The sequence below is a fragment of the Nerophis lumbriciformis genome, linkage group LG37 (assembly GCF_033978685.3).
Source record: "Nerophis lumbriciformis linkage group LG37, RoL_Nlum_v2.1, whole genome shotgun sequence".
NCBI lineage: Eukaryota > Metazoa > Chordata > Actinopteri > Syngnathiformes > Syngnathidae > Nerophis > Nerophis lumbriciformis.
In genome coordinates, this window is record NC_084584.2 from 517753 (window position 1) to 540885 (window position 23133).

The 23133-nt window shown below is 42.4% G+C and overlaps 2 protein-coding genes across 3 annotated transcripts in view; one reads left to right on the top strand and one right to left on the bottom strand.

Annotated features, from left to right (window-relative positions):
- The window catches only part of LOC133577465 (regulating synaptic membrane exocytosis protein 2-like), a 21778-nt gene extending 8581 nt beyond the window's left edge, over positions 1-13197 (bottom strand). Inside the window, exons 1-18 of one of the 2 annotated variants that reach the window (XM_061931323.2) lie at positions 12946-13197; positions 12830-12882; positions 12653-12763; positions 12494-12593; positions 12310-12433; positions 12211-12245; positions 12098-12147; positions 11997-12032; positions 10951-11081; positions 10684-10855; positions 7143-7317; positions 6158-6226; positions 5967-6093; positions 5791-5898; positions 5630-5680; positions 5488-5556; positions 5370-5429; positions 5152-5255 (exon numbers count right to left, since the gene is read on the bottom strand). In XM_061931323.2, coding sequence (XP_061787307.2) covers positions 5152-5255; positions 5370-5429; positions 5488-5556; positions 5630-5680; positions 5791-5898; positions 5967-6093; positions 6158-6226; positions 7143-7317; positions 10684-10855; positions 10951-11081; positions 11997-12032; positions 12098-12147; positions 12211-12245; positions 12310-12433; positions 12494-12593; positions 12653-12763; positions 12830-12877 — 1570 coding nt within the window. In that variant the 5' untranslated portion in view covers positions 12878-12882; positions 12946-13197. Of the gene's footprint in view, positions 1-5151; positions 5256-5369; positions 5430-5487; positions 5557-5629; positions 5681-5790; positions 5899-5966; positions 6094-6157; positions 6227-7142; positions 7318-10683; positions 10856-10950; positions 11082-11996; positions 12033-12097; positions 12148-12210; positions 12246-12309; positions 12434-12493; positions 12594-12652; positions 12764-12829 lie in introns of both variants that reach the window. The other variant, XM_061931324.2, reaches the window with a different exon arrangement.
- A 540-nt stretch (positions 13198-13737) lies between these two features.
- Positions 13738-15503, top strand: LOC133577267 (uncharacterized). Its single transcript, XM_061930937.2, has 3 exons — positions 13738-13899; positions 13954-14064; positions 15124-15503. Exons 1-3 carry the CDS (start codon positions 13819-13821, stop codon positions 15235-15237), a joined length of 306 nt encoding a protein of 101 aa, XP_061786921.1. The 5' UTR covers positions 13738-13818; the 3' UTR covers positions 15238-15503.
- Positions 15504-23133: the final 7630 nt, after the last annotated feature.

The following is a 23133-nucleotide window of genomic DNA, read 5'->3' on the forward strand; positions in this document are numbered from 1 at the left end:
AAACCTGGCTTCACCCGGAAATACCCGATGCTAGCATGCAGCTAGCCAGCTGCACTCTGCTCCGCCGGGACAGAACTAAGGACTCCGGTAAGAGCAGAGGAGGGGGGCTCTGTATTTACGTGCATGAGAACTGGTGCAACAACGGGACAATCACTGAACAGCACTGTTGCCCGGACGTGGAGTACATGTCTGTTAGATGTCTGCCTTTTTTTCTCCCGAGAGAGCTGTCTGTTGTTATCGTCACAGCTGTGTATATTCCACCGGACGCCAAAGTAAACACAGCGCTCTCTCTTCTGCTGAACACCGTCAACGAACAGCAGCGGGCCCACCCCGACGGTGTTCATATCATAGCAGGGGATTTTAATAAGGCCAATCTGAAGACTGTACTCCCTAAGTTCTACCAGCACGTGAAGTGTTCTACAAGGGGCAAGAACACCCTGGACCACGTGTATACCAACATGAAGCACACGTACAGAGCTACACCCCTCCCCCAGCTTGGACAGTCAGACCATCTTTCCCTCCTGCTCTCTCCTACCTACACCCCCATCAGACGCCAGGCCAGGCCCATCACAAAGACTGTTATGACCTGGCCTGACGATGCACTCCCCAAACTTCAGGACTGCTTCCAACACACAGACTGGGACCTCTTCCAACAACAGGAGCTGGAGACAGCCACAGGAACAGTGCTGGACGACATACAGTTCTGCATCGGGAACGTGACTGTGGAAAAAACCATCCGGGTTTACCCCAACAAGAAACCCTGGATGACCAGCCAGGTCCGCACACTCCTCTTGGGCCCGCGACGCAGCCTTCAGGTCAGGGGACAGGGCACTGTACAGTGCTGCTAGAGCCGACCTGAAGAGAGGGATTAAAAAAGCAGGAGGTGCATAGAGTCCCATCTGTCCAGCAATAACTCACAGGAGGTGTGGCGGGGCATTCATGACATCACAAACTTCAGAGGCTGCAATGTGACAACTGCGGATCAGAGTGCGACACTGGCAGAAGAGCTTAACTGTTTCTTTGCCCGTTTCGAAACCACCCAGCGACACTCATCTGCTCCAGCCCTGCCCCCGCCCCCACCAGGCTCCGGCACCACTCCACTCACTGTACAGGAGCACAGTGTCAGACGAGTGCTCCTGGCTGTGAACCCCAGGAAGGCTACCGGACCAGACGGAGTACCTGGAAAGGTGCTCAGGACGTGCGCCCACCAGCTCGCTCCCCCCCTCACCAGGATCTTCAACCTCTCCCTGGCTCAGGCAGTCATCCCATCCTGCCTGAAGTCATCTACAATAATCCCGGTGCCGAAGAAGTCTCCCATCACCAGCCTGAATGATTACCGACCAGTGGACCTCACCCTGGTAATCATGAAGTGCTTCGAGAGACTGGTTCTCCAGCACATCAAGGACCATATCCCTCCAGACTTCGACCCCCACCAGTTCGCGTACCGGGCAAACAGATCCACAGAGGACGCCATCGCTGTTGCTCTCCACTCTGCTCTGAACCACCTGGAGCAGCAGCAGAGCTACGTCCGGATGCTCTCTGTGGATTATAGCTCTGCCTTCAACACAATAATCCCGGACAGACTCTGCAATAAACTGGACACTCTTGGCTTCCCCCCTCTCACAAACGCCTGGATAAGGGACTTCCTAACGGACCGACCCCAGAATGTGAGACTTGGCCCCCACCTCTCATCCTCCCGCATGCTGAGCATCGGCTCCCCACAGGGCTGTGTGCTGAGCCCCCTCCTCTACTGCCTCTACACCCATGACTGCAGTCCAGCCCACAGTGACAACCTTACCGTCAAGTTCGCTGACGATACCACAGTGGTCAGGCTCATCTCCAGGGGTGACAAGGCTGCCTACAGGGAGGAGGTCCTGAAGCTGACGGCCTGGTCTTAGGAGAACAACCTCGCTCTCAACACCAGCAAGACCAGAGAGATCATCGTCGACTTCAGGAGGAGCAGCACCGACCCTGCCCCCCTCTACATCAACGGCGAGCGTGTGGAGAGGGTCCACACCTTCAGGTACCTTGGAGTCCACATCTCTAGCGACTTTTCCTGGACAGTCAACACCACATCAATCATCAAGAAGGCTCAGCAGCGGCTACACTTCCTGAGAGTCCTCGGGAAGTACAACCTGAAGCCTGACCTGCTGCTGACCTTCTACCGCTCGTCCATCGAGAGCCTGCTGACCTACTGTATTATAGTATGGTACGGCAGCTGCACTGCAGCAGATAGGGAGAGGCTGCAAAGAGTGGTCAAGACGCCTCAGAAGATCATCGGCCGCCTCCCGCTGCCTCAACAGAGCCAGTGCCATCATCAAGGACAGCACCCACTCTGGCTCTGACCTGTTCCACCTGCTGCCCTCTGGGAAGCGCTACAGGTGCATTGAAACCAAGACAAACTAAAGAACAGCTTCTTCCCCAGGGCCATAACCACCCTGAACGGACTGCCCCATTGTCCCTCATAACTGCCTTCTCTTTAGTGCAATAACCCATTCCACCAACCACCCTGTTTTTTTCATGTATATATTCATTTCACCTACTGTATAAGGTCACATTTGTGGGCCACACCTTTCTTTGCACTTCTATATTTGTTATATTTTTATATATTTACACATTGTTTTCTTGCATGCACACATCGCACTGTATGGAATGGCCTCAATCTCGTTACTCTGCGTAATGACAAAAAAGCTGATTCTGATTCTGATGACACGATGTCGAATATTTCCAAAAACAATTTGAAATGTGGACTCGTCAGCCCAGAGAAGCCGGTGGCGTTTCTGGATGTTGTTGATAATAACATGTGTCTGTTATCACAGCTACACGTATGACAAAAAAGGGGGTGAAAATCAGTGGTATTCAGTGAGGTAAAATGAATTAAATGCGCCGACAGTTCTTTGCTCCTGCCAAATGAATTGCACGGATCACCACTCCAAGATGGCGGCCACACGTCTCGTCAGCGCCAGTAGGCAGTAGCGCTCCATGCTGCGTCTACTTATAAGATGTCTATGGTTATAACGTTAGCAGGGAGTTTGCAGCCTCACTCATTTAACTACACAGCAAATAAAAGTCACGTTACTTAGCCAATAAACATTAGCTTACATTCAAAACTTACCCTTCTTTGTGCAACTTCAAATGTCGAACAAAGTTGGAAGTTGTTGCCTCTCCGTCTGGAATATTTGAACTGCGTGATTTGCATACGGCAATTCGTTTTTTGTTGACCAAGTCGTAGTTTTTATACCCGAACGAAACCAACTTTGGCATAATTGTTTCTCACTGGCACGTTGTTGGACAACTCTTGTTCATTGGTTGTCCTGCAATTTGATTGGATGAATGCTGCGTGATGAAAACAAGGTAGATCTAATTTGATTGGCTGTTGTACTGAGAGCACACACGCTGACAGGAACAACACGCTGATAGACACACACGTAGAAAATGAAAGATACCGAGCGCTCCCAAATAACTTTTTAATTGTTGGGTTTTGGGGAAAGTAGCAAGTCATGTCAAGTCAAAAGGCTCAAGTCCAAGTGAAGTCATTGATGTTAAAGTCCAAGTCCAGTTACAAGTCTTTTACATTTTGTCAAGTCGGGTCTAAAGTGTTGCGTTTTGGACCAGTTGTTCCTCCCAGGGAATTCAAGTCACAATTCGCTCCCAAGCTCTTTACGACACTTAAAGCTGAGTTGAAAAACCACCAGAGACAGAATAGGTATTTTGTTGTATATTTTCAAAGCTTTGCCAATATACATTTTGAGACCAGTCTAACCCTAGAACATTCTATTGCGCCTCCCAAAACTGGTCTGTCTTCCCAACGCCAAAAACCCCTCTTTCCTTCCCCCTCCCTAGCCATAATACAAGCACAACGTCTCCCTAGTCATAATACATTCCAAAGAACTCAAGGTTAACACACACAGTTTACTTGCTGACAGAGCATCAAGAGAAGAAATGGAAAACACGAGCTGTTTCCAAATATGACTAAGAAATGAAAGAAGTACAACTTAAATTCGGATATATGTAAATATCTGCCTCCAACAATTCCCCCTTCAGATCTTCTAAAAAGATCTTTATCACTAGTACAACACTTCTAAAATACGCCCCTCTTTGAGCAAGCTAGTAAAAATGTAAAAGCATAGTTACATGGGAGATAAACGGATGGAATGTATGTCAATGTCGTCACTCTCAGGGAAGGAAACTAGCATTTCTCGAAAGTCACCACTTTGCCAGACCCCCTTCAGTGACATAGCAAACCCAGGTTGTTCAGCAAGCCCCTCAACAGCATCACGAGTCAGGTTGGTCAGTCTCAACAGATTATAAAAAACATAGTTAATGCGTTCTACATTTTTAGTAGCAGTCACAGGGAAAATAGCACCAATTATAGGAAGGTTCCCGAAACCTGCACAGGATTCACACCACAATTTATGTTGTGGTGGGACCCCCCTTGGTTGTCCAATTGCATCAAAGTAAACACCCTCAGGGTTTCTCATCAAATCAAAGGAGCCCGTTACACTCCTCCGAGATAAAACATGGCGTCTTCTGCGGGAAGTTAGAGAGGCCGCTGAAACAGGAGTTCCAAGGGGTGTTAATTTGGTACCCACTAGGGTGACTGGGGTCACCAGTCTAACCATAGCACAAAGCCCAACGGCTGACGTCGGGATTCTAATTCAGTTCACAGTCATCAAATTCATGACTCAAGTCTGACTCCAGTCCAAGTCATGTGACTCCAGTCCACACCTCTGGTAGTCAGTATATAGTAGTCAGTAGTTAGTAGTCAGTATATAGTAGTTAGTAGCCAGAATTGAGGAGTCAGTAGTTAGTAGTCAATAATTTGTAGTTAGCAGTCAGTATTGAGTAGTCAGTAGTTAGTAGTCAGTATTGAGTTGTAAGTTCTTAGTAGTAATTAGTTATCAGCCAGTAGTTACTATAGCCTGTAGTCAGTATATAGTAATTATAGTTAGTAGTCAGTTGTTAGTAGTAATTAGTTAGTAGTTACTAGCCAATAGTTAGTATATATTAGTATTTAGTAGTTAGTAGTTAATAGTACATAGTAGTCAGTAATGAGTAGTCAGTTCTTATAAGTTATTAGTTAGTAGCTACTAACCAGTAGTAATTAGTATTCAAACATTAGTTTGTAGTTAGTAGTTTAGCTAGTCTTACTTGTGTCTGGAGCACCTTTAGGCGGGACAGTAGGTAACTGGCGTCCTCGGGACAAGGGGGATCCAATTGGACTCATGTGGACCGATCCATCATGTGGACAAACCCTGTCAGGAAAGCAGATCGAAGACACAGACTTTGAACTAGACCTCTATCCTGGTCCAGTTCTATGTGCAGATACATAGCTCTATAATTGTGAGGAAGACCAGTGACAGGACTACCTCAGCAGCTCCTCATCAAAAGGTTCCGCTTCAGAGGGGAAGTCTGGGATGAAGTCCTGGCTGAAGAACACAAGTCAGGGTCCTGGATACGACAAGACTCAACCATTGCTGGACTCACCTGTAGTCCTCAACCGTTCCATTTGCCATCTGGCTGGGCCAGGAAGTGTTGCAGAATCCTCCAGAGTTCCTACACAGAGATGAAGACTACGTGTTCCTTTCAAGGACTACAAATACTGGCTCTACTGAGATGTGTTCAGGACCTGGCATGAGAGTCCAGAGAGTTGGCCCCAGACCTTCTCCTCAGTAACATCCTGGACACACACAGACAATCCAGCGGAGGAGAAACAACTACTACTACAAAAGCTCCAAGAACAAGTGCATCCAAAGTGCTGCTAGCGCTCGGTAAGGTGCTGATGCTTACCTGTCCAGGCTGCTGTACTGGCCCACATCAGAGTGAGCTCGACTGAGCTTGGACCCGCGCAGCAGCCGGACAGCATCCTTGCGGTACAAAGGGTGAAGAGCGCTGGCACTGGGTGAGAAGTTGGGGACGGACAAGTCATTGGTTGAACTTTCACCTGGACTACTGGACACGCCCACCTGTGAGGAGCTAAATGGTTCGGTGACTGGGACCTGGGCAGGACCGGGTCAGGTGCCAAGCCGTGACTAAAGGGCTCCCTCAGAGAATGGGCGGAGCTGTGGTGGCTCCGCCCATTGTGTCGGGACTCTGGGAAGGATAAAGGAAGAATGAAAAGTCTGACTGTGCAAATCCAAAGACGAGGTGAGCTCACCTGGTACCAGGTCCAAACCTTCCTCACAGTCGTAGTCCCAAACGTCTCCTTCGCTCAAGCGCTGAGAACCTGACAGGAACTTTTATTTATTCATATTTATGATAAATATATATTCTTTATTCATCTTCACCAAGTTTGCCTCAAATGCCATCAAATATTCACACTACTACTGCTAACTACTCATGCAGTATTATGTCACTATGTCAAGTATTAGGTGAGTATATGACCAGTATTAGGTGAGTATATGACCAGTATTATGTGAGTATATGACCAGTATTAGGTGAGTATATGACCAGTATTAGGTGAGTATATGACCAGTATTATGTGAGTATATGACCAGTATAATGTGAGTATATGACCAGTATTAGGTGAGTATATGACCAGTATAATGTGAGTATATGACCAGTATTATGTGAGCATATGACCAGTATTATGTGAGTATATGACCAGTATTATGTGAGCATATGACCAGTATTATGTGAGTATATGACCAGTATTAGGTGAGTATATGACCAGTATTATGTGAGTATATGACCAGTATTAGGTGAGTATATGACCAGTATTAGGTGAGTATATGACCAGTATTATGTGAGTATATGACCAGTATTATGTGAGTATATGACCAGTATTATGTGAGTATATGACCAGTATTAGGTGAGTATATGACCAGTATTATGTGAGTATATGACCAGTATTATGTGAGTATGTGACCAGTATTATGTGAGTATATGACCAGTATTATGTGAGTATATGACCAGTATTATGTGAGTATATGACCAGTATTATGTGAGTATGTGACCAGTATTATGTGAGTATATGACCAGTATTAGGTGAGTATATGACCAGTATTATGTGAGTATACGACAAGTACTGTGTGAGTATATAACCAGTATATGACAAGTACTATGATAGTAATACTGGATGTGTACTCACAGTTCATATGAGCAGTACGTGGCAAGTACTACGATAGTCAAATTGTACTCACAGTAGAGTCTCCTGGCAGTAGTAGGAGTAGTAGTAGTAGTACTATGATGCAGTACATTCCTGTGCAGGCAGGAGGAGGACGAGTGTCTTCGTGGCAAAGAAGAAACTTTTGACCTCTGAACTTTGTACCAATGTGGTTGGTCGTCTAGGAGGGCGGACTCTAGTCTGATCAGGACCTGAACAACATGTATACATTATATATAGTACTACATGTATACATTATATATAGTACTACATGTATACATTATATATAGTACTACATGTATACATTATATATAGTACTACATGTATACACTTGATATATTACTACATATAGGAGGACTGACTCTAGTCTGATCATAACCTGAACAACATGTATACACAACAAGTATTCACTTACTATATTACAACATATATACACTTACTATATTTAATATATATATATATATATATATATATATATATATATATATATATATATATATATATATTCCACTATGTGATCAAGTATTCCACTATGTGATAAATATTCCACTATGTGATGAAGTAGTCCACTATGTGATGAAGTATTCCACTATGTGATGAAGTATTCCACTATGTGATGAAGTATTCCACTATGTGATAAAATATTCCCCTATGTGATAAAGTATTCCACTATGTGATGAAGTAGTCCATTATGTGATGAAGTAGTCCTCTATGTGATAAAGTATTCCACTATGTGATGAAGTATTCCACTATGTGATGAAGTATTCCACTATGTGATGAAGTATTCCACTATGTGATAAAGTAGTCCACTATGTGATGAAGTAGTCCACTATGTGATGAAGTATTCCACTATGTGATGAAGTATTCCACTATGTGATGAAGTATTCCACTATGTGATAAAGTAGTCCACTATGTGATGAAGTAGTCCACTATGTGATGAAGTATTCCACTATGTGATGAAGTAGTCCACTATGTGATAAAGTATTCCACTATGTGATAAAGTAGTCCACTATGTGATAAAGTAGTCCACTATGTGATAAAGTATTCCACTATGTGATGAAGTAGTCCTCTATGTGATAAAGTATTCCACTATGTGATGAAGTAGTCCACTATGTGATGAAGTGTTCCACTATGTGATGAAGTAATCCACTATGTGATAAAGTATTCCACTATGTGATGAAATAGTCCACTATGTGATGAAGTAGTCCACTATGTGATGTAGTCCACTATGTGATGAAGTATTCCACTATGTGATAAAGTAGTCCTCTATGTGATGAAGAATTCCACTATGTGATGAAGTAGTCCACTATGTGATGAAGTAGTCCACTATGTGATGAAGTAGTCCACTATGTGATGAAGTAGTCCACTATGTGATGAAGTAGTCCACTATGTGATGAAGTATTCCACTATGTGATGAAGTAGTCCTCTATGTGATAAAGTATTCCACTATGTGATGAAGTATTCCACTATGTGATAAAGTATTCCACTATGTGATAAAGTAGTCCACTATGTGACGAAGTAATCCACTATGTGATAAAGTAGTCCACTATGTGATGAAGTAGTCCACTATGTGATGAAGTAGTCCTCTATGTGATAAAGTAGTCCACTATGTGACGAAGTAATCCACTATGTGATAAAGTATTCCACTATGTGATGAAGTAGTCCTCTATGTGATAAAGTAGTCCACTATGTGATGAAGTAATCCACTATGTGATAAAGTATTCCACTATGTGATGAAGTAGTCCACTATGTGATGAAGTATTCCACTATGTGATGAAGTAATCCACTATGTGATAAAGTATTCCACTATGTGATGAAGTAGTCCACTATGTGATGAAGTATTCCACTATGTGATGAAGTAGTCCACTATGTGATAAAGTATTCCACTATGTGATAAAGTAGTCCACTATGTGATAAGGTAGTCCACTATGTGATAAAGTAGTCCACTATGTGATGAAGTAGTCCACTATGTGATGAAGTAGTCCTCTATGTGATAAAGTAGTCCACTATGTGATAAAGTATTCCACTATGTGATGAAGTATTCCACTATGTGATGAAGTAGTCCACTATGTGATAAAGTATTCCACTATGTGATAAAGTAGTCCACTATGTGATAAAGTAGTCCACTATGTGATAAAGTAGTCCACTATGTGATGAAGTAGTCCTCTATGTGATAAAGTATTCCACTATGTGATGAAGTAGTCCACTATGTGATGAAGTATTCCACTATGTGATGAAGTAATCCACTATGTGATAAAGTATTCCACTATGTGATGAAATAGTCCACTATGTGATGAAGTAGTCCACTATGTGATGTAGTCCACTATGTGATGAAGTATTCCACTATGTGATAAAGTAGTCCTCTATGTGATGAAGAATTCCACTATGTGATGAAGTAGTCCACTATGTGATGAAGTAGTCCACTATGTGATGAAGTAGTCCACTATGTGATGAAGTAGTCCACTATGTGATGAAGTAGTCCTCTATGTGATAAAGTAGTCCACTATGTGACGAAGTAATCCACTATGTGATAAAGTATTCCACTATGTGATGAAGTAGTCCTCTATGTGATAAAGTAGTCCACTATGTGATGAAGTAATCCACTATGTGATAAAGTATTCCACTATGTGATGAAGTAGTCCACTATGTGATGAAGTATTCCACTATGTGATGAAGTAATCCACTATGTGATAAAGTATTCCACTATGTGATGAAGTAGTCCACTATGTGATGAAGTATTCCACTATGTGATGAAGTAGTCCACTATGTGATAAAGTATTCCACTATGTGATAAAGTAGTCCACTATGTGATAAAGTAGTCCACTATGTGATAAAGTAGTCCACTATGTGATGAAGTAGTCCACTATGTGATGAAGTAGTCCACTATGTGATAAAGTAGTCCACTATGTGATGAAGTATTCCACTATGTGATGAAGTATTCCCCTATGTGATAAAGTATTCCACTATGTGATGAAGTATTCCATTATGTGATAAAGTAGTCCACTATGTGATAAAGTATTCCACTATGTGATGAAGTATTCCGCTAGGTGATGAAGTAGTCCACTATGTGATGAAGTAGTCCACTATGTGATGAAGTAGTCTTCTATGTGATAAAGTAGTCCACTATGTGATAAAGTATTCCACTATGTGATGAAGTATTCCACTATGTGATGAAGTATTCCACTATGTGATAAAGTAGTCCACTATGTGATGAAGTAGTCCACTATGTGATGAAGTATTCCACTATGTGATAAAGTAGTCCACTATGTGATAAAGTAGTCCACTGTGTGATAAAGTATTCCACTATGTGATGAAGTATTCCACTATGTGATGAAGTAGTCCACTATGTGATGAAGTAGTCCACTATGTGATGAAGTATTCCACTATGTGATGAAGTAGTCCACTATGTGATGAAGTAGTCCACTATGTGATGAAGTAGTCCACTATGTGATGAAGTATTCCACTATGTGATAAAGTATTCCACTATGTGATGAAGTATTCCACCACCTGGTACACTAAAGGTTGTTGGTGCGTCCAAATGTTCCCTCAGTTTCTTGAGTTCCATGGCATGTTCTCACCTCTCCGAGGAACTGACTCTCCTCCTCTCGGCCTCCAGCTTGATCCCAAACGGTCAACTCCAACATCCGGTCCGGGATCTCCCGTTGGTGGACGGTGGAGTACACGAAAGTCTGATTCCAGCGAGGTTCTGTCAGCTTCTTGACAGTTTTGGTCCTGCGCCTGCTCTTGTCACTGGTGTGAAGGTGGAGTTAGGTAGACTCTAGCAGTGGAGTTAGGTAGACTCCAGCAGTGGAGTTAGGTAGACTCCAGCAGTGGGAGCAGCTTACCTTCTGTCAGGTAAGAAGTAGATCTGGACATAAAGGTTCCTGGAGCGCTCGTCTGCTCGAGCAGGAAGTTCTTTAGCTCCAAGGACGGTGACCATCAGCTGATGGCCGACGTGATCGAACCACAGCTTGACCTGCAAGCCACATGATCCTTGGACTACGAGGATTTCTACACATGATACCATTTCAACGTATGACTCGGCCGGGGTTTGAACTCACAACCTACCCATCTCAGGGCGGACACTGTCTTTTGGTAACTGGCTGTTTTGTTTCACCTCCATCATGGGTTACTTAGATAAATATATCAATCACCAGAATCCGGTCCTAATAAAACCCAACATAGCTCAGTGGTTAGCACTGCTGGCTCCCAATGAGGGTCCTGGTTTGGAATCCCAGTCCAATTGATAGGTAACTTAGAGCCAGTATTTAGTTTCACCTCTATTGTAGTTCACCACGACAGGGGTCCTCGATTACATGTTAGACTATGTTTTCTTTTTCTAGTATCCATTAAATCAGTTAATAACTTTGGAAGTAGAAGTTGGATCGATACTATCTTCTGTAGGACCAACTAGCTGAGCACAGGTAGATATACTTGACATTTAGGAATATACATCTTCCTATCATTACCAGAGTCTACTTTACTTATATCATTACCACAGTCTACTTTATTCCTATCATTACCAGAGTCTACTTTACTTATATCATTACCAGAGTCTACTTAACTTATATCATTACCAGAGTTTACTTTATTTATATAATTACCAGGGTCTACTTTCTTCCTATCATTACCAGAGTCCACTTTCTACCTATCATTACCAGACTCTACTTTACTTATGTCATTACCAGAGTCTACTTTCTTCCTATCATTACCAGAGTCTACTTTCTTTCTATCATAACCAGAGTCTACTTTCTTTGAGTCATCCATTGAGAGCCCTGCTAACAGCTATGCTAACAGCTATGCTATCCTCCAAGTGCTGTGTCACTTCTCACCGAATCAACAAGGACAGGACTTGACCAAACATGACCGATGACTCACGCTGTGGACATACCTGAAGTCTGGGGACCAGGACCCGCTTGCTGTCGGCCTGCAAGGAAAGGAAAGAAGCCCGTTACCTTGTCAGCTGATTGGCTCCGAGACTGGTACACTTACTGAGACTGGTCTGTCCACAATGCTGGGGCTAACAGGGCCTTCAAAGGAACCTGGAAACAGAGTCGTATTACTTCCCACTGCCAAGTGGAGCAGTTTGCATCAAGTCAACTCACTGGAGACCATATGGAACTGGGGGGAGTCTGCTGGTCTGCAAACAAACGCTAGAGTGTTGGAGCAGTTCAATGGAAAAACTGATGTCAACATGAGCTCACCTGACTGGTCGAGACACCAGGAGCTCCACTTGTGGTTCTAATTTGGAGCCCAGGATGATGTTGTAGACCTGGTTAAAGGTGGCTCCTTGCAGAACATGACCGTTCCACTCCAGTACCTGATCACCTTCATTCATCACGGAAGAAAAAGTCCATTTAAGGCCAAAAACCTAGTAAAGTTCCTCACCTGCCCTCAGGTGTCCCACGGTGTCTGCCAGACTTCCTGGTTTCACCTTGGTGATGAAAGCACAGAGACGACCCGACTCGGTCATCTTCCCGCCAATCACCTGGAACCACAGGGAAAGTCAGGGAACGTGGTCCCAGAAGAGGAGAACGAGGGCCACACCTTCAGTCCGAGCAAAGCTCCCGTGTCGGTGGAAATGGAACCGTCCTTCATCCTCTTGTTGAGCACGATCCGACCAATCAGGCGCTCTCCATCCGTGGACCAGACCTGTTGCTGAAAGGTCAGAGCCAGGGACATCAACAACACAAAGGTGGACCAGACGGACCAGGCGGAGTTTACCGTGGACATGGGAGCAGGGTCACCGTGATCCCACCAGTGGCTGTCCATGTCTCCTAGTGACCAGGAGACAGGTGAAAGGTCGCCTATGGTTCTTTGGAAGACATGATGCAACTCACTGTTCTATGAAGACATGTCTTCCAGTTGGACTCGCCTAGGTCCACATGACCAGGGTCTATTCTGACGTCTCCATGGTGATCTGCAAGTGTGTGAGCTAATCCACCTTAATCCCACTGAGTCCAAGACCGTTGTGTTCTAATCCACAACAAACAAGCCTTCACTCTCCAAGGTTCTAAGGTTCTGCTGAGCTCAGGGTCACGTCAATGTTCTCCTCCAGCCTTTGGTTCTGCAGCAGCTGTGATGGAGCCGCACGTCCCACAGTCCAGTACTGAAGAGTCCAGACCTCTTTGAGCCAATCAGCACTCATAAACCCCTCCTTGACTTGTGGTCCAATGACAGCCAGGCAGTGGAACTCGTCACTGTGACGCTGGAGCACAACCCACTACGCCCCCATTACCAGAGTCTACTTGACTTATGTCATTACCAGAGTCTACTTTTCTTATATCATTACCAGAGTCTTCTTTACTTATGTCATTACCAGGGTCTACTTTACTTATGTCATTACCAGAGTCTACTTTACTTAGATCATGACCAGGGTGTACATGGTTAGGTGCTAGCATGGTGTAACATGGACTTTGTGCGTAGTTAGCATTAGTTAGCTACATTTAGTCTTTGTGAGCTGCAGGACTGAAAATCTGTAAATCCTATTAGGGTGTGTGTGTGTGTGTGTGTGTGTGTGTGTGTGTGTGTGTGTGTGTGTGTGTGTGTGTGTGTGTGTGTGTGTGTGTGTGTGTGTGTGTGTGTGTGTGGATTATTTTTTTCCTCAGCCTCCAAACTAGTGTGTGCTTGATTGTCAGACAAATACAAGTGTGTGTGATTGACAGGCCAGGACAAGACGAGTGTGTGTGTGTGTGTGTGTGTGTGATTGACAGATGAGGAGGTGTGTGTGTGTGCTGGTCTTGCTGCTGGCAGGTGTGTGTTTGCAGGAAGTGGACTGCATCCTGCTGATGGAGGTAGGCCAGGTGCATGCTGGGTAGACACGTCAATGAAAGTTCTTCTTTTGTCAGGTGACTAGTGAGGTGGTGCCACGCTCCACCGTCCCCACCCGTCACCATGGCAACCTCGCTCGACTACCTGGACTGTGTCGGAGACTAAGGAGACGTCGCCTCAGCTACTTGGTAAACTGCTAGTTAGCTTTGACACAGAGTAATGTAAACTGCTAGTTAGCCTTGACGCAGAGTAATGGTAAACTGCTAGTTAGCTTTGATGCAGCGTAATGGTAAACTACTAGTTAGCTTGGACGCAGAGTAATGTAAACTGCTAGTTAGCTTGGACGCAGAGTAATGATAAACTGCTAGTTAGCTTTGACGCAGAGTAATGGTAAACTTCTAGTTAGCTTTGATGCAGAGAAATGGTAAATTGCTAGTTAGCTCTGACGCAGAGTAATGGTAAACTGCTAGTTAGCTTTGATGCAGAGTAATGGTAAACTGTAGTTAGCTTAGACACAGTAATGGTAAACTGCTAGTTAGCTTTGACGCAGAGTAATGATAAACTGCTAGTTAGCTTTGACGCAGAGTAATGGTAAACTGCTAGTTAGCTTTGACACAGAGTAATGTAAACTGCTAGTTAGCCTTGACGCAGAGTAATGGTAAACTGCTAGTTAGCTTTGACACAGAGTAATGTAAACTGCTAGTTAGCCTTGACGCAGAGTAATGGTAAACTGCTAGTTAGCTTTGACGCAGAGTAATGGTAAACTGCTAGTTTGCTTTGATGCAGCGTAATGGTAAACTACTAGTTAGCTTGGACGCAGAGTAATGTAAACTGCTAGTTAGCTTAGACGCAGAGTAATGATAAACTGCTAGTTAGCTTTGACGCAGAGTAATGGTAAACTTCTATTTAGCTTTGATGCAGAGAAATGGTAAATTGCTAGTTAGCTCTGACGCAGAGTAATGGTAAACTGCTAGTTAGCTTTGATGCAGAGTAATGGTAAACTGTAGTTAGCTTAGACACAGAGTAATGGTAAACTGCTAGTTAGCTTTGACGCAGAGTAATGATAAACTGCTAGTTAGCTTTGACGCAGAGTAATGGTAAACTGCTAGTTAGCTTTGATGCAGCGTAATGGTAAACTGCTAGCTAGCTTTGATGCAGAGTAATGGTAAACTGCTAGTTAGCTTTGACGCGGGGTAATGGTAAACTGCTAGCGATGTTTGACGAGGTGTGTGTGTGTGTGTCTGCAGTGCCACAAGGGACAGTTCTGCTGGGGGGTGCTAGACCATGGGCAGGCCAGTGGTCAGGTGTGTCCATGTCCACGAGGCTCCAGGTGCTCGCGTGTATTCATCCACAGCCTGTGAGCGCCATCTTGTCTCCTTTTCAAGTGAAGAATCACATACGTCTTCTAAGTACTAAGCACTTAGTACTAATAGTAGTAAGTAGGTCCCTTTCTAAAGGTAGATCCTGTGTGGGCCTCGTGGATCATGAGGACGACACAGACTTGTGTGAAGAAATGCATGTCAAATGTCAATCAATAATTGTATGTATGTATATTATATGCATGTAACATGTACATGTACATACATACATACACACACACACACATATATATATATATATATATATATATATATATATATATATATATATATATATATATATACAGGAAAAAACACAGAGGCTATTTCATCCCTACAAACCTGTTTCATCCCTACAAGCCTGTTCCATCCCTACAAGCCTGTTTCATCCATACATGCCTGGTTCATCCCTACAAGCCTGTTTCATCCATACATGCCTGGTTCATCCCTACAAGCCTGGTTCATCCCTACAAGCCTGTTTCATCCCTACAAGCCTTGTACATCCCTACAAGTCTGTTTCGTCCCTACAAGCCTGTTTCATCCCTACAAGCCTGTTTCATCCCTACAAATCTGTTTCATCCCAACAAGTCCGTTTCATCCCTACAAGTCTGTTTTATCCCTACAAGCCTGTTTCATCCCATCAAGTCGGTTTCATCCCTACAAATCTGTTTCATACCAACAAGTCTGTTTCATCCCTACAAGTCTGTTGTATCCCTACAAGCCTGTTTCATCCCATCAAGTCTGTTTTATCCCTACAAATCTGTTTCATCCCAACAAGTCTGTTTCATCCCTACAAGCCTGTTTAATCCCTACAAGTCTGTTTTATCCCTACAAGCCTGTTTCATCCCATCAAGTCGGTTTCATCCCTACAAATCTGTTTCATCCCAACAAGTCTGTTTCATCCCTACAAGCCTGTTTTGCAGGTTTCCCTGCTGCATCAGTGGTTGCCATGGCGCTGACAAGCAGGGAAACCTGAGGAACAGGCTTGTAGGGATGGTATAGCCTCTGTGTTTTTTTCTGACCAAACATACATACATATATACGTATATACAAACATACGTGTATATACGTATATACATACATACGTGTATATATATATATATATATATATATATATATATATATATATATATATATATATATATATATACACATACATACATACATACATATATACACATATATACATACATACATACATACATACATATATACGTATATACATACATACATATATATACATGTATATATATACATATATACATACATATATACACGTATATACATACACTTATAAATGTATATACATATATGTACATATATAAAGTATAATGTGTATATAAGGTTTAGCACACATATATACATACACACATGCATATATATATATATATATATATATATATATATATATACAGGAAAAACACAGAGGCTATTTCATCCCTACAAACCTGTTTCATCCCTACAAGCCTGTTCCATCCCTACAAGCCTGTTTCATCCATACATGCCTGGTTCATCCCTACAAGCCTGTTTCATCCATACATGCCTGGTTCATCCCTACAAGTCTGTTTCGTCCCTACAAGCCTGTTTCATCCCTACAAGTCTGTTTTATCCCTACAAGCCTGTTTCATCCCATCAAGTCTGTTTCATCCCTACAAATCTGTTTCATACCAACAAGTCTGTTTCATCCCTACAAGCCTGTTTTATCCCTACAAATCTGTTTCATCCCAACAAGTCTGTTTCATCCCTACAAGCCTGTTTTGCAGGTTTCCCTGCTGCATCAGTGGTTGCCATGGCGCTGACAAGCAGGGAAACCTGAGGAACAGGCTTGTAGGGATGGTATAGCCTCTGTGTTTTTTTCTGACCAAACATACATACATATATACGTATATACAAACATACGTGTATATACGTATATACATACATACGTGTGTATATATATATATATATATATATATATATATATATGCACATACATACATACATACATATATACACATATATACATACATACATACATACATATATACGTATATACATACATACATACATACATATATATACATGTATATATATACATATATACATACATACATACATATATACACGTATATACATACACTTATAAATGTATAAACATATATGTACATATATAAAGTATAGTGTGTATATAAGGTTTAGCACACATATATACATACACACATGCACATATATATATATATATATATATATATATATATATATATATATATATATATATATATATATATATATATATATATATATATATACATATATATATATATATACATATATATATATGTAACATATTTTAATACACACTCATGAGAAATAGGAGACATTTGTGTGTGTGAGTCAACTATGTTTCACCTCATATTGACAACATTAGACTTAGACTTGGACTGGACTGTGTACTCTCCCCCTGGCTCTTCTCCCTGTACACAAACTGCTGCACCTCCAGTCACCAGTCCGTAAAACTGCTCAAGTTTGCGGATGACACCACCCTCATCAGGCTCATCTCGGATGGCGATGAGTCCGCCTACAGGAGAGAGGTGGACCGGCTGGCGTCCTGGTGCAGCCTCAACAACCTGGAGCTGAACGCCCAGAAAACAGTGGAGATGATCATGGACTTCAGGAAAGTCACAGCCCCACCATCCCCCCTCACCCTGATTGACTCTCCTACCCTCGTCTCCATTGTGGACTCCTTCCGTTTCTTGGGCACCACCATCACCCAGGACCTCAAGTGGGAGTCGACCATCAGCTCCCTCATCAAGAAGGCCCAGCAGAGGATGTACTTCCTGCGGTAGCTGAGGAAACTTAAGATGCTGGTGCAGTTTTACTCAGCCACCATGGAGTCCATCCTCACCTCCTCCATCACCGTGTGGTTCCCCGGCGCCACAGTCCAGGATAAGCATGGACTGCAGCGCATGGTACGTGCTGCTGAGAAGGTGATTGGCTGCAAGCTCCCATCCCTCCAGGACTTGTTCTCCTCCAGGACCAGGAGGCGTCACAGCTGACTCTTCTCACCCTGGACACAAACTATTCTCCAGGCAGGAGACTACGCTCCATCCAGACCCACACCTCAACACTTCTCTCCCCTCGGCCATCAGGCACATGAACAAAAACTCCTAACAGTAGCTCCCTAGAACTCCTTCTAAGTCTAGAACAAGATGTGATAGCTCAGTTACAGCTCTTGTTATTACCTATTCTGTGTTCTATGTCTTTTATGTTGCACCATTGCACCAACAACAATTCCTAGTCTCTGAACCCGTTCTTAAACAATGGCAATAAAACTATTCTGATTCTGATTCTGATAGACTTAGACAAACTTTATTGATCCACAAGGGAAATTGTTCCACACAGTAGCTCAGTTACAATGATGGAAAGTGTAAGGATGGAAAGGACAATGCAGGTATAAATAGACTACATATAGTGATATAAAATCTAACATATATACGTAATATATACATAATATGTGTACAGTATAGTATATACAGTATACTGATATATTATATTATGTCTATAACATATATACAATATATAACAATGAGCATGTACAGTATATACAGTATATGTAACAGCTGCAGCATAAAATAGAGAGTAGATCCAGCAGAAAATAGAAAATAGACATTAAAAACAAAGAGAAGTAGCTAACATGTCAGGTGTCAGGTAATAGACAGATATCATCTATTGCTGTATGACCAGTGATTATACAGGTAATAGACTGATATCATCAGGTAATAGACAGATATCATCTATTGCTGTATGACCAGTGATTATACAGGTAATAGACTGATATCATCAGGTAATAGATAGATATCATCTATTGCTGTATGACCAGTGATTATACAGGTAATAGACTGATATCATCAGGTAATAGATAGATATCATCTATTGCTGTATGACCAGTGATTATACAGGTAATAGACTGATATCATCAGGTAATAGACAGATATCATCTATTGCTGTATGACCAGTGATTATACAGGTAATAGACTGATATCATCAGGTAATAGACAGATATCATCTATTGCTGTATGACCAGTAATTATACAGGTAATAGACTGATATCATCAGGTAATAGACAGATAGCATCAGGTAATAGACAGATATAATCTATTGCTGTATGACCAGTGATTATACAGGTAATAGACTGATATCATCAGGTAATAGACTGATATCATCTATTGCTGTATGGCCAGTGATTATACAGGTAATAGACTGATATCATCAGGTAATAGACAGATATCATCTATTGCTGTATGACCAGTGATTATACAGGTAATAGACTGATATCATCAGGTAATAGACAGATATCATCAGGTAATAGACAGATATCATCTATTGCTGTATGGCCAGTGATTATACAGGTAATAGACTGATATCATCAGGTAATAGACAGATATCATCTATTGCTGTATGACCAGTAATTATACAGGTAATAGACTGATATCATCAGGTAATAGACAGATATCATCTATTGCTGTATGACCAGTGATTATACAGGTAATAGACTGATATCATCAGGTAATAGACAGATATCATCTATTGCTGTATGACCAGTGATTATACAGGTAATAGACTGATATCATCAGGTAATAGACAGATATCATCTATTGCTGTATGACCAGTGATTATACAGGTAATAGACTGATATCATCAGGTAATAGACAGATATCATCTATTGCTGTATGGCCAGTGATTATACAGGTAATAGACTGATATCATCAGGTAATAGACAGATATCATCTATTGCTGTATGACCAGTGATTATACAGGTAATAGACAGATATCATCAGGTAATAGACAGATATCATCTATTGCTGTATGACCAGTGATTATACAGGTAATAGACAGATATCATCAGGTAATAGACAGATATCATCTATTGCTGTATGACCAGTGATTATACAGGTAATAGACTGATATCATCAGGTAATAGACAGATATCATCAGGTAATAGACAGATATCATCTATTGCTGTATGACCAGTGATTATACAGGTAATAGACTGATATCATCAGGTAATAGACAGATATCATCTATTGCTGTATGACCAGTGATTATACAGGTAATAGACTGATATCATCAGGTAATAGACAGATATCATCTATTGCTGTATGACCAGTGATTATACAGGTAATAGACTGATATCATCAGGTAATAGACAGATATCATCTATTGCTGTATGACCAGTGATTATACAGCTGGATGAAGTGTGGAATGAAGGACTTCTTGAATGGAACACTGTGGGAACCAAGCTGAAGGAGCCTGTTGGAAGCTTTGCAGTTGTCCTTCCAGTCCAGTCTGCTGTTCGAGTGGACTCCCAGGTACCAGTACTGCCCCACTACTGCCATCTCCCGGCCCTGGATCTTGATGGGCTCCACCGGGGTCACTCTCTTCCTGAAGTCGATGACCAGCTCCTTGGTCTTGTCCACATTAAGGAGCAGATTGTTGACCTGAGACCACTCCACAAAGTCAGCGATCAGTGTCCTGTACTCCAATTCCTGTCCCTCTCTGATACACCCGACCACAGCAGAGTCGTCAGAGTATTTCTGCAGATGACAGGACCTGGAACTGTACTGGAAGTCTGAGGTGTACATGGTGAACAGGAAAGGAGACAGGACTGTTGAGCACCTACACCACTGACCACAGTATCTGACAGGACCTGGAACTGTACTGGAAGTCTGAGGTGTACATGGTGAACAGGAAAGGAGACAGGACTGTTGAGCACCTACACCACTGACCACAGTATCTGACAGGACCTGGAACTGTACTAGAAGTCTGAGGTGTACATGGTGAACAGGAAAGGAGACAGGACTGTGGAGCACCTACACCACTGACCACAGTATTTGACAGGGAGCTCCTCAGTCGCACAAACTGGGGCCTGTCAGACAAGTAATCAGTGATCCAGGACACAATGGATGAACTGACACCAATCCTGAGCAACTTGTCACTCATCACAATTGGCTGAATGGTGTTAAAAGTTTCAAGCGTTGACCGGTCCGCAGCTACAAAAAGGTTGGGGACCACTGCTTTAGAGGATCCAGGGAAGGAGCCACCAGGGGTCTCAGCTGATCCAGCACAAGTCTCTGGAGGAACTTCATGACATGAGACGTCAGGGCAACTGGTCTGAAGTCATTTATACCCGATGGGATGGTCTTCTTGAGCACCGGCACTATGCAGGATGTTTTCCAGAGCACTGGTATCCCTTCTGACTTCAGACTCAGGTTGAAGATGAAGTGTTCTAACTTCAGACTCAGGTTGAAGATGAAGTGTTCTAACTTCAGACTCTGGTTGAAGATGAAGTGTTCTAACTTCAGAATCAGGTTGAAGATGAAGTGTTCTAACTTCAGACTCAGGTTGAAGATGAAGTGTTCTCACTTCAGACTCAGGTTGAAGATGAAGTGTTCTAACTTCAGACTCAGGTTGAAGATGAAGTGTTCTAACTTCAGACTCAGGTTGAAGATGAAGTGTTCTAACTTGAGACTCAGGTTGAAGATGAAGTGTTCTAACTTCAGACTCTGGTTGAAGATGAAGTGTTCTAACTTCAGACTCAGGTTGAAGATGAAGTGTTCTAACTTCAGACTCAGGTTGAAGATGAAGTGTTCTAACTTCAGACTCAGGTTGAAGATGAAGTGTTCTAACTTCAGACTCAGGTTGAAGATGAAGTGTTCTAACTTCAGACTCAGGTTGAAGATGAAGTGTTCTAACTTCAGACTCAGGTTGAAGATGAAGTGTTCTAACTTCAGACTCAGGTTGAAGATGAAGTGTTCTCACTTCAGACTCTGGTTGAAGATGAAGTGTTCTAACTTCAGACTCAGGTTGAAGATGAAGTGTTCTCACTTCAGACTCAGGTTGAAGATGAAGTGTTCTAACTTCAGACTCAGGTTGAAGATGAAGTGTTCTCACTTCAGACTCAGATAAACGCAGATAACCGGTGACAAAATAGGAGTTATGATGTCCATGTTCTGATGCAACACTTTGTTTTGTGTAGAAATATGAAAATAAATGTGCCCAAAAATAGAATTTGTCAAAGTGCCTCTCACAGGAAGCCCCCGCGGTTATTCCATCCGCCACCAGCAGGGTTTGATTGATTGATTGAGACGTTTATTAGTAGGTTGCACAGTGAAGTACATATTCCGTACAATTGACCACTAAATGGTAACACCCCAATAAGTTTTTACACTTCTTTAAGTCGGGGTCCACTTAAATTGATACATGATACAGATATATACTATCATCATAATACAGTCATCACACAAGATAATCATCATCAGAGTATATACATTGAATTATTTACATTATTTACATTATTTACAATCCGGGGTGTGGGATATGGAGGGGGGTGAGGGGGTTAGGTTTGGTTGGTATCAACACTTCAGTCATCAACAATCAGCATCAACAATTGCATCATCAGAGAAATGGATATTGGAACAGTGTAGGACTGACTTGGTAGGATATGTACAGCAAGTAGTGGACATAGAGAGAGAGATCAGAAAGTATAAGAAAAAGTGTCTACATTTGATTGTTTGATTGTTTACATTTGATTATTTACAATCCGGGGAGGTGGGATGTGGAAGGGAGGGCGTTAGTTTAGGGTTGAAGTTGCCTGGAGGTGTTCTTTTATTGCGGTTTTGAAGGAGGATAGAGATGCCCTTTCTTTTACACCTGTTGGGAGTGCATTCCACATTGATGTGGCATAGAAGGAGAATGAGTTAAGACCTTTGTTAGATGGGAATCTGGGTTTAACGTGGTTAGTGGAGCTCCCCCTGGTGGTCATTTACGTTAAGGAAGTAGTTTGACATGTACTTGGGTATCAGGGAGGTGTAGCGGATTTTATAGACCAGGCTCAGTGCAAGTTGTTTTACTCTGTCCTCC

What these genes read in the sequence shown, in the direction of transcription:
- LOC133577267 (XM_061930937.2), top strand. Translation starts at nt 13,819, where the DNA reads ATGAGGAGGTGTGTGTGTGTGCTGGTCTTGCTGCTGGCAGGTGTGTGT. An exon ending in ACTGCATCCTGCTGATGGAG is followed by an intron (nt 13,900 to 13,953) that starts GTAGGCCAGGTG and finishes TTCTTTTGTCAG; the next exon opens with GTGACTAGTGAGGTGGTGCC. An exon ending in GACGTCGCCTCAGCTACTTG is followed by an intron (nt 14,065 to 15,123) that starts GTAAACTGCTAG and finishes GTGTGTCTGCAG; the next exon opens with TGCCACAAGGGACAGTTCTG.